This window comes from Podarcis tiliguerta (genome assembly GCF_965153285.1).
Source record: "Podarcis tiliguerta genome assembly, chromosome: 3".
Lineage (NCBI taxonomy): Eukaryota > Metazoa > Chordata > Lepidosauria > Squamata > Lacertidae > Podarcis > Podarcis tiliguerta.
Genome location: NC_139536.1, coordinates 17,108,710 through 17,120,322, shown reverse-complemented (window position 1 = coordinate 17,120,322; position 11,613 = coordinate 17,108,710). Strand labels below are relative to the sequence as shown.

The 11,613-nt window shown below is 47.4% G+C and overlaps 1 protein-coding gene across 1 annotated transcript in view; it reads right to left on the bottom strand.

Annotated features, from left to right (window-relative positions):
- Positions 1-9,273, bottom strand: part of LOC310674125 (two pore channel protein 2-like) — a 29,568-nt gene extending 20,295 nt beyond the window's left edge. Inside the window, 3 exon segments of the mRNA XM_083433029.1 lie at positions 414-528; positions 2,773-2,858; positions 8,844-9,273. Of these exon segments, the coding sequence (XP_083289155.1) occupies positions 414-528; positions 2,773-2,858; positions 8,844-8,987 (345 nt within the window). The 5' untranslated portion in view covers positions 8,988-9,273.
- Positions 9,274-11,613: the final 2,340 nt, after the last annotated feature.

Genomic DNA, 11,613 nt, shown 5'->3' with positions numbered 1-11,613 from the left:
ACACACACACTTTATTGAGCCTCCAACATCAGGATGGAATTATTAGCCATCCCAATTTGCCTGAAAGGAGCGTCTCCACCCCCATCGTTCTACCTGGACACTGAGGTCCAGCGCCGAGGGCCTTCTGGCAGTTCCCTCACTGCGAGAAGCCAAGTTACAGGGAGCCAGGCAGAGGGCCTTCCTGGTAGTGGCGCCTTCCCTGTGGAACGCCCTCCCACCAGATGTCAAAGAGAACAACAACTACCAGACTTTTAGAAGACATCTGAAGGCAGCCCTGTTTAGGGAAGCTTTTAATGTTTGATGTATTATAGTATTTTAATATTTTTTTGGAAGCCGCCCAGAGTGGCTGGGGAAGCCCAGCCAGATGCGCGGGGTATAAATAATAAATTATTATTATTATTATGAAAGCTTACCAAGAAAGGCAGCAGGTACACAGCTGGCTCTTCAAACAGCACAAGGGCGAGGTCTACAAATATAAAGAAGTAGGTAGCTGCTTGCATAGTCCAGTGGTTATACAGATAGTAAAGTCTGGGAAGAGAAGTCGGAAAAGCAACTGAGAACCTTGATAGGAAAATGATCTCTAGCTCCAGCAAGCGCAGTTGTTGTGACGGCAACAGCAGGGAGAATATTTAAACCACCAGGACCTCCCTCTAAGATTTTATTATTCATTTATTTCTAAGCCCCTTTCCCCGAGGGTCCCAGGGCTGGTTACTGCATCGAAACACAATATTTGAAATGATTGAATAAAACTTGCAGTCACTGAAAACAAGCTGGGGCTTTAAAACATACAAGGATCAAAAGTTGCTGGCAAACTGTAAAGCGCAGCCCTAGAAACTAACACATTATACTACCCATTTATAAATCTCAGGGGTTTTTTGGTTTCTCAGCATTCCTGAGCAATGCTGGGTATTTTCTGCTATATTTTGGAAAGTAATTATCATTGTTGACTGGAAACTCCTTATAGACTTTTCGTGTGAAAAAGAAAATGAACTTGTGATATCTGGATTTGAGGATTGAAGAAAATACTGGTTTATAGAAAGTGGAATTATTGGGTATTATCCTGGAGTGGATGTTGGGAATAATTTTCTATATATAGCTGACAGACGAAGAATCAGAAATGATACTCTTTTCTCTTCCCCCCCTTTTTCCCTTTCTTTCCCCTTTTTACTTTTCCTCTTTTGAGTTTGTGTTTTTATTTAGATTCATTTCTTGGGTAATTTGACATCCACCTTTGAGCTCTTTTTTTTTAACTTTAATAAAATCTATTGGAGAAATAAAGGAAGTTATGCTTTATGTCTGCTTGCTGTGCCATTGGACACCACATAAGATACTGTGTCCAAATTTTGCATGATGGTTTCTGAGCTCAAAGAGCCACTTTTCTTCTATGCTTGGATACAATTGAATGCCGTTTTGAATCAGGACGGCGGGCCTAACCTTTCAAAAGTACACTGAATTTTATCCAACCAATGTCAACACGGCACTTCTGTTTGTTTCTGAAAATTCTTGAGCAGTGCTAGGAACAAGGCTGCTAGAGGAATCATAAAGCCTCATTCTGGAGAAAACCAACAATGAGACGAATCTTCAGTATCAACCTTGCTCAAAAACAGCATCAAGCCATATTAGCCACATTTGTGCCAGAACCCCAAAAATACACTTTTTGAGACAACCACAGCACCACAGGCCTCATCTTCATTCCATGTAGTTTGTACAGTGGTACCTCGGGTTAAGAACTTAATTCATTCTGGAGGTCTGTTCTTAACCTGAAACTGTTCTTAACCTGAGGTACCACTTTAGCTAATGGGGCCTCCTGTTGCCGCCACACTGCTGACGTGCAAATTCTGTTTTCATCCTGAGGTAAAATTCTTAACCCGAGGTACTATTTCTGGGTTAGCAGAGTCTGTAACCTGAAACGTCGTCTGTAACCTGAAGCGTCTGTAACCCGAGGTACCACTGTACCACCATGACCTGGCTTTTTTAGGGCAATGGCCGATTTCGGGACAGGAAGTGGCTCCATCCTCCTGCAGCACCCTAAAAGCCAAGGAACTGACGTGCCACCCACAAGCTCACCTGCCGCCCAGAATCCCAACCCCCGCATAGCAGCCACCGTGCCACACTTAAGACTCCCATGCTGCCCTACAGACTGCCCCCCCATCCGGTGCAGACCACCCCCCGCCCCTGGCTACCTACGCTACTGCGCAAGGTTTAATATTACATTTCCAAGCACAATTCAAAGTGTTGGTGCTGACCTTCAAATCCCTAAACGGCCTCGGTCCAGTATACCTGAAAGAGCATCTCCACCCCCATCGTTCTGCCCAGACACTGAGGTCCAGCGCCGAGGGCCTTCTGGCAGTTCCCTCACTGCGAGAAGCCAAGTTACAGGGAACCAGGGAGAGGGCCTTCTTGGTAGTGGCACCCGCCCTGCGGAACGCCCTCCCACCAGATGTCAAAGAGAAAAATAACTACCAGACTTTTAGAAGACACCTGAAGGCAGCTTTTTAATGTTTAATAGACTATTGTATTTTAATATTTTGTTAGAAGTCGTCCAGAGTGGCTGGGGAAACCCAGCCAGATGGGTGGGGTATCAATAATAAAATTATTATTATTATTATTATTATTATTATTATTATTATTATTATTTAATATCAAACACAACACGCACACACCCAGCCTAGAAAATAAATGAAGCCAAGGCACTCTCACATTTCAGCAACCTTACACACTTTTTGCAGCGTGCATCAGAGTGTTCAGCAGGCCCCCAAACCATGCACTTACCTGACTGCCCGTGGAGAGGTATCAAAGGGGATGTTCCTATTGTACTGGGCATCATACACATACGCTGCTGCCAGGAGAAGACTCTGCTGTAAAGAGGGAATACATTTTCAACACGGCTGCACTTTGACTGCTCTACACTCAGACTTAATTCACAAGCTGCTGCCCAATTCTTTGTTGAGCTGGTTAAGAAGGGGAAAGCCAGATGACTTCATAGATGGACTTGCTCAAAACAAGGTTTGACAGCCTAAATCCTATGCTTTTAATTTCGCTGCCAAGGATGGGATTTTGAACCTCTGTTTATCCCACATGCATGAGCACCTGGAGGAATTAATATATTCTCTCCTACCCATAACCAAAGGTTATAAGTGGCTACTAGTCATTGTGGCTATGCTTGGCTTCCACTGTCGGGGGCAGCCATGTCCTGAATGTCAGTTGCTAAAAACAGGGAGAGCTCTCTTGTGACTAGATGAGCCACTGGCCTGATTCTGCAGGCTCTCCTTATGTTCTTACCAGCAGAACTGATCTGGTGTTAGTGCTGTGCTGAACTCACCATTCCCTAGTAAGCAACAGCATCCCACCTTCTGGGATGTTAGCATGGCACCTGCGCATGCCCGTCTCTGACCAGCCACTTAGGTCTGTCTGTTTTCTTCAACTGGAATAATGCCTCCTGCTTGCCTGCATGGAGTATTTTCAAAGAGATGCAGGCACATGTTCCATGTGGAACAGAAACCTATAGCTTTCATGTGGCTGGAATGTAAGGTAAAGGTAAAGGGACCCCTGACCATTAGGTCCAGTCGTGGACAACTCTGGGGTTGCAGCGCTCATCTCGCTTTATTGGCCGAGGGAGCCGGCGTACAGCTTCCGGGTCATGTGGCCAGCATGACTAAGCTGTTTCTGGCGAACCAGAGCAGCACACCGAAATGCCATTTACCTTCCTGCTGGAGTGGTACCTATTTATCTACTTGCACTTGGACGTGCTTTTGAACTGCTATGTTGGCAGGAGCTGGGACCGAACAACGGGAACTCACCCTGTCACGGGGATTCAAACCGCCGACCTTCTGATCGACAAGTCCTAGGCTCTGTGGTTTAACCCACAGCGCCACCCGCATCCCTGGCTGGAATGTAGCCAATTGTAAGTCCTTATACAACAGCACATAGAAATTGTATGTCCTTATACAACAGTGCATAGAAAGGATTTTGCTAACATGCTCAGTACTCCCACTGCTTAAAGACTAATTTGCAAGCCAGTATACACAGGGTCTGGCTGCAGGGCTATAGGACAAGAGAAAAGATCTCCAGCCTTTTAGTAGTCCACAATGTGTGCGCACACACAGCCTGGCATTGTTTGCCACGTCACTCGGATCACGGCCTGCAGACCACTGCAGAGTAAGACATTGAGTGGCAGAATGTACGTCCATCTGTCAGCAAGAGCTATGCAATTCAGAACGCTGTCAAAGGTTTAGTTCAAGTGGACTGTTTGGCTATTAAAATGCAATGGTTAACTGTTTAAAAATTTTAAGTAGTAGCCGTCTCACAAGAAACAGCTTGTTCCAAGCATAACAGATTACTTGATTACGGCTCTTCTGACTAAGATCAAAGGGGGCAGGGGGAATCCAGTATGTTGTACACCTTAAAAGAAATCTAGTACATTGTACACCTTAAAAGAAGATGGGCAATTTTGCTTTCCATAATACCAAACGACAATCTGCTTCCTCCACAACCCTCTCACTGGTCTCCCCGTATCCTTTGGCAATGACGCTTATAATTTGAGCACAACTTCCACAGAGAAGAGCTTTGGCTACATGTCAAGCCAGACAATGAGGTTGCTCTGGGCTTGCAACATTGTGAAGGCCAAGCACTCCAAAATACTTGCTCTGAGACAAGCCACAGTCGAGTCGGATAGAGACTTCAGCATTGTTGCAACAAAAGTGACATTTCGTATGTCCCAATGTGACCCCGAATGTTGGCGGGCTGAACTAAAACAAGTCCCACAGTGTCCCTACTTAGGTTACAAAGCTGCCCATTCTTGCACAGATAATTTTTTTAAACACTCCTTTAAAGCCAAGCCGTGAAGCCCCGCCCCCCTTTAAAGAAAGCTCATTTTGATCTCCAGTGTGGCAAATATCAAAGTCAGGGGTCCACTGCAACATTCGTCATTGCAATGAGTGCTCCCCTCTGGCAGGAATAATGAATGCCATCCTTTCTCCTAAAGTTGGAGCTGGTGGTATCCTCCTTACAGGTGTGTCATGCCTCTGACGCAATGTGCAACACCCAGATGCCCCAGCCACCCTCTGAAGTTTGCAGAGGACAAGTGGGCAGGACTCTGGGACCATCCAGCAGTTGCACTACCCTTCTGGGGCCTCTTGTGAAAAGTTTATTGGAGTAGAGCCATAGCTGAATAGTAGAGCATCTGTTTTGCATGCAAAACGCCCCAAGTGTGATCTCCAGCATCTTCAAGAAGGTCTGTGAGAGACCACTGCCAGGAACCATAGAGACTTGTGGCCAGGCAGTGTAGAGAGTTCTAAGCTAGATGGACCAATGGTCTGACTCCATATAAGGCAGTCCCCTATCTTCCTTTAAAAAAGGGTAAAAGGTAAAGGTAAAGGACCCAGACAGTTAAGTCCAGTCAAAGGGGTTGTGGCGTTCATCTTGCTTTCAGGCTGAGGGAGCCAGCGTCTGTCCACAGGCAGCTTTTCCAGGTCATGTGGCCAGCAGGACTAAACCGCTGCTGGCACAAAGGGGACACTGTGATGGAAACCAGAGGGCACAGAAATGCCTTTTACCTTCCTGCCACAGCGGTACCTATTTATCTACTTGCACTGGCGTGCTTTCAAACTGCTAGGTTGGCAGGAGCTGGGACACAGAAATGGAAGCTCACCCTGTCACACCAATCTGAACTGCCGACCTTCCGATTGGCAAACCCAAGAGGCTCAGTGGTTTAGACCACACCCACCACCTATAAGCACCTCACACATGCAACACCACTGTGGGAATCTCCCCCCTCCACACACCCTAAGAGGCTTCTGCTCCATGAATTTGTCTAATCCTTCTTTAAAGCGATCCTCTCGGCTTCTTCCCAACACACAGGGACATCATTGTGTGCTTGAATAATAATAATAAAATAATAATAATAATAATAATAATAATAATAATAATTTATTATTTGTACCCCGCCTATCTGGCTGGGTTTCCCCAGCCACTCTGGGTGGCTTCCACAGAGACCAAAAATACACTAAAATGTCACACATTAAAAACTTCCCTGAACAGGGCTGCCTTCAGATGTCTTCCGAATGTCAGGTAGTTGTTTATCGCTTTGACATCTGATGGGAGGGTGTTCCACAGGGCGGGTACCACTACCGAGAAGGCCCTCTGCCTGGTTCCCTGCAGCTTTGCTTCTCGCAATGAGGGAACCGCCAGAAGGCCCTCGGCGCTGGACCTCAGTGTCTGGGCAGAACGATGGGGGTGGAGACGCTCCTTCAGGTATACTGGGTCACACAAGCACGATGGCTCCACAACGTTGGGCACAACCTGGTGCATCTGCTCTAAACTAAAAAGCAGGTAGACTTTAAAGACATTTATTTAAACTAAAAAGCTGCACGGGCTACAGCCTTTCTCCATAGTGGAGCTGCTCCAGCCCTTTGATCCAGCTGGCATGATCCTGCCTCGGCTGAAGTTACAGCTTCCCCCTAAGATTTTATTAAGGATGGGGTGCATCTAACAAGCACCTCTGAAACCTGGTAAGGGAAGCCCCAAGTAGGCTCTCCTTGCAAGGGTTTGTGGAAAACAACCTTGCTTTCTCCATCAAGAGGGACACCTCAAGTCACAGGAGAAACTGCTTTGCCAGAGTCCTCTTCTGTGTGAGAGTATTCATCCTTCGGATGCCTGTTGCTGGAAACTGCAGGAAGGGAGATGCACCTGTCTTCAGTTCCTGCTTTCAGGTTTCCCATGGGCATCTGGCTGACTACAGAGAGGACAGGATCCTGGCCTGAACCAGCAGGGATGCTCTTATGTTCATTTTGATAACAGTAAGGATATGACCAAGAAGCCAATCTAGTTGATCTAAATTCATAGTTTCCTCTTTCGAGCAGAACTTGGGCACAGCCCAAGTACAGTGGTACCTCGGGTTAAGTACTTAATTCGTTCCGGAGGTCCGTACTTAACCTGAAACTGTTCTTAACCTGAAGCACCACTTTAGCTAATGGGGTCTCCCGCCTCCGCCGCGCGATTTCTGTTCTCATCCTGAAGCAAAGTTCTTAACCCGAGGTAGTATTTCTGGGTTAGCGGAGTCTGTAACCTGAAGCGTATGTAACCTGAAGTGTATGTAACCCGAGGTACCACTGTATGTCAAGCAAAATGGGGTTGGAAATCTAATGCATTGATCACCATTAAATAATGTGAGAAGAGGAACACCTATTGCCTTTATGAATCAAGTCTGTCCATCAGCTGTTGGGAATGGCTGTGGCTCAGTGGCAGTTTTGCAGGTAGAAGTTCCCAATGTTCAACCCCAGACATCTCCAGCGAGGGCTGAGAATGTTCCCCCATATGAAACCCCAGATAGCAGCCCCCCCATCCAGTGCAGACAATATTGAGCTGGATGAACAGATGGGCCAATGGTCTGACTCTCTATAATGAAGCTACCATGGCTGTGCGCACAAGCTCAATTACTCTGCAGCCATACTCTGGTTTGGGAAGCAGTGCATGCACGACGTTAGCCACAATCCAATTCCGTCCGCTTGTTTCTTATGAACTTTTGCATTCCCGCCCCACTTAAAAGACCCAGTTTTGATCCAAACTGAGAAAAAGAACAACCTAACTGCATTTCCAGTAGCGATGTTTGGAAGTGAGAGCTGGACCATAAAGAAAGCTGATCGCCGAAGAATTTATGCTTTTGAATTATGGTGCTGGAGGAGACTCTTGAGAGTCCCATGGACTGCAAGAAGGTCAAACCTATCCATTCTGAAGGAAATCAGCCCTGAGTGCTCACTGGAAGGACAGATCCTGAAGCTGAGGCTCCAATACTTTGGCCACCTCATGAGAAGAGAAGTCTCCCTGGAAAAGACCCTGATGTTGGGAAAGATGGAGGGCACAAGGAGAAGGGGACGACAGAGGACGAGATGGTTGGATAGTGTTCTCAAAGCTACCAGCATGAGTTTGACCAAACTGCGGAAGGCAGTGGAAGACAGGAGTGCCTGGCGTGCTCTGGTCCAGGGGGTCACGAAGAGTCGGACACGACTAAACGACTAAACAACAAACAACAACAAACTGCATTTCCAGCCCATAATATGCACTGTACACAGCCTCTGAAACAGAACTGCCATCCTAAGTTGGACTGTGATGGGAAAATCAGAGGCCAGATTGCCTTCTGGGCTGGACTCTGGATGGGTGTCGATAAGGCACCAGTCATCCCAGCAAGACACACCTTTGCTTGCAGGATACCGCAGGTACCCCTTGAATTGCTCCACCCCAGGCAGCAGCTGCTGTGTCTCTGCCTGTATAACGGATCTCGCCTTTGCCAAGGAATGCGACGAAAACGCCTCGCTCAGCTTTTTGCTTTTTTTTTTAAAGGCTCTCGGCACATTGGCCGAGAAGCAGCAGCCAGGCCAGCAGAGCAACCGTCTCTGCCAACCTTTTAAGTTTGCACGCGTGCCTTCCTGCCCACCCAAACGCCCCTTTACGCAGGAGAAGCTTTTGTACGCCATGGAGCTGAAGGAAAGTTGCTGAAGATGCCACACAACTAGCTGTCCAGAGGCACAGCTGCAGAAGTGGGCAAACTCTTCCCCTTAACTCACGCGACACCCCAAGAAAAATAGCGACTTGCTAGAGCAGCTGGTGTTTGGTGCAAGCAGGCGCGATGCAAAGGAATCTCTCGTTTCCAAAAAGTGGGGGCCCGTGGAAACATTTGCAGTAGCAAAGCAGCCATGGGGGAAAGGGGGAGAGAGAGTTGCGCAGGCTTGGGCTGGGCCTGCAGGGGGACCAGCAGAGCAACGTGGAAGATGCAGCCCCTCCAAGCGGAGACCTCCCCTCTCCTCCCCTCGCCACGGTCGCGCAAGAACCAGTCTTGGGCGGGTCACCTCCTCCTGCGCCGAGTCTCCCATCGCGGCGTCGGGCGCGGCTCCGGCTAAGCTGCGCGGCGGTTGCGCGGCTGCGGAGTCTGGTTGCTCCTGCACTCCGGGCGGTTGCGGGATCCCGACTCGACTCCGGCCCGCAGACTCCATCCCCGAAGCTGCAGCGGCGCCGAGGACGCTTTAATCCCCAGCTGCACGTGACTCCGGGCAGCGGAAACGACTCCCAGCCCCGGAGAAGGATGGATGAGCGAGCGGGCGCTGCGCGAAGCGCCTTGATTCCGCGCTCGCCGTGGCGCAGCAAAACTTTGGGGTTCCTCCACCTCCCCGCCCCCGCTGCAAAGGAGGCCGGCGAGAATCTGGATCCGCCCTGTGGGTTGCCTCGGAAAGGAAGCCCGGCTGAGTTTATTGGGGTTTGTAAAGGGGCGTCCCCATAAAGAAGGCTGATCGCCGAAGAACTGATGCTTTTGAATTATGGTGTTGGAGGAGACTCTTGAGAGTCCCATGGACTGCAAGAAGATCAACCCTATCCATTCTGAAGGAAATCAGCCCTGAGTGCTCACTGGAGGGACAGATCGTGAAGCTGAGGCTCCATGAGAAGAGAAGACTCCCTGGAAAAGACCCTGATGTTGGGAAAGATTGAGGGCACAAGGAGAAGGGGACGGCAGAGGAGGAGATGGTTGGACAGTGTTCTCGAAGCGACCAGCATGAGTTTGACCAAACTGTGGGAGGCAGTGGAAGACAGGAGTGCCTGGCGTGCTCTGGTCCAGGGGGTCACGAAGAGTCGGACACGACTAAACGACTAAACAATAACAAAGGGGCATCGTAGGATTTCAAAAGCGCCCCCATCCTCTGCACGTTTAACTCGCCACCTCGCTACACCCTTGTGGGAAAGCAAGTCCCTGTTTTCAAGGAACACATAGGAAGCTGCCTTAGTACTCAAGTCAGCCCATTGGTCTATGAGTGTTGTCTACACTGACTGGCAGCCGCTCGCCAGGGTTTCAGGTAGGAGCCTTTCCCAACCCCACGTGGAGATGCCAGCGGGGATTGAACCTGTGCAGGGAAGACACTCTGTCAGGGAGGTATGGCGTTGCTGGACTCCATCTCCCACCATTTGTGTACCTTGGACTGAGCTTAGTAGCGGATTGGCAGCCACGTGCTTTAAATGCATCAGGAGTTTCAATGCTATCGTTTGCAGATTAGACGGAGTGCATTTTTGTAAATCACCATATTAAGTATGCAATTATCAAGGTCTGCACTTTTCTGCATTTCATTTCTTTCTGGCAACACTTGACAATCCTCTCCGAAGAAGGAGAAGAAGAAGAAGATATGTGGACCTACAAATAGGGATAACACTAAATGCATTAGATGAAGAGGGCTGTAATCCATGGAAGTTTAATGCCACAATAAATCCATTTGTTTCCAAGATGCCACAAGACTCTGGCATCTCACAATATATGCATGTTTCCATTTTTATGACGTGTCTGATTGCAGCCACACTTCTCTGTTCCTCCCCCCCCCCCGTCACAGCTACAAGTGCTACAAAGCTAAAAGAAATGTTAAGTATCCAAATAAGGAATGGACAATTCATTTATAACGCTGAATTTCCCACCAACTAACTCCAAAGGGTCTCACCGCAACTTACGAATAACATACAGATTTAAAAACAACAAAACAACTGGAAACAGAAATGACAAAACCAGGGTTGCTGCATTTAATGGGGTTGGCTTAATTCTGGGGTGGAGAACCTTTGGCCCCTAATATGTTGCAGAACTACACTTCCCATCATCCCCAGCGATTGGTCATGCTGGCTGTGACTGATGGGAGTTGTAAGGTTTCCTCTCCCATTTTTTCAGAAAAAAAGAAATAACGAAAAAATAGTTTTTTAAAGGTAAATTGTCATGATTGCCAATAAAGAGGTATAGAATACAGCTAAGTGATTTACTAAATCAACAATAAAACATACCAGGAAGGAAAGGATCTGTGGTCTATAATTACAAAGGGTTCCATGATCTAAATCAAAACCACTGCAATTTTTTATTTTAAAAAGAAGATAAGCTTTTCCAAAACCTATAATTGTGTCTTGGACTGCTATCAAAAGATGCAAAATCAATTCCTTGTTTTTTCCTGGTCTTGATTCGAATCTGCAAACAAATCCAAGATCCAGACAAGGGATGGGATGAATTGCTTGTCCAGTTATTAATGAGATGTCAGAAAATACTTTTGTCCTCAATCAGTTTACCTTGGGCAGTTCCATCACTTGTGCTGGTAGGTCCCAGCATCCTGGCAGCCCTTCCAGCCTAAGTGTGAAGCACCTCCATGTACACAAGGAATGAATCATTGTGTTATGTACCAACTATGTGCTATTTTCAGGGAGAGTTCCCTCTTCGAGCCAAAACAGATGTATATGGGACCTTGGACCAGACCCCCCCCCCCCAATCTTCATCTTCTGTCTGAACTCCCCAGTTATGTTCCCACCAGGTCTTATGATTTTGATTTGCAGTAAAAGTAGCATTTGACAAAAATGTCATACAGCAGTGAAACTAACCCATTGATGGGACCCGAGGAACCCATAATAATTTCAGAATTGTACTTCAGCAACATCTGGAGGACCATCCCTGAGTTAATTTGCTTATGGCCATAATCCTCACCCCACTTACCTAGGAGTAAGTCACATTAAACTCAGTGGTAAATACAGTTAGGATTACACTGCAAAGACAAGGTGTTCCAGTATATTAGACAGATTTTTATTTTATTTTAAAAATACTTTTAATACTCA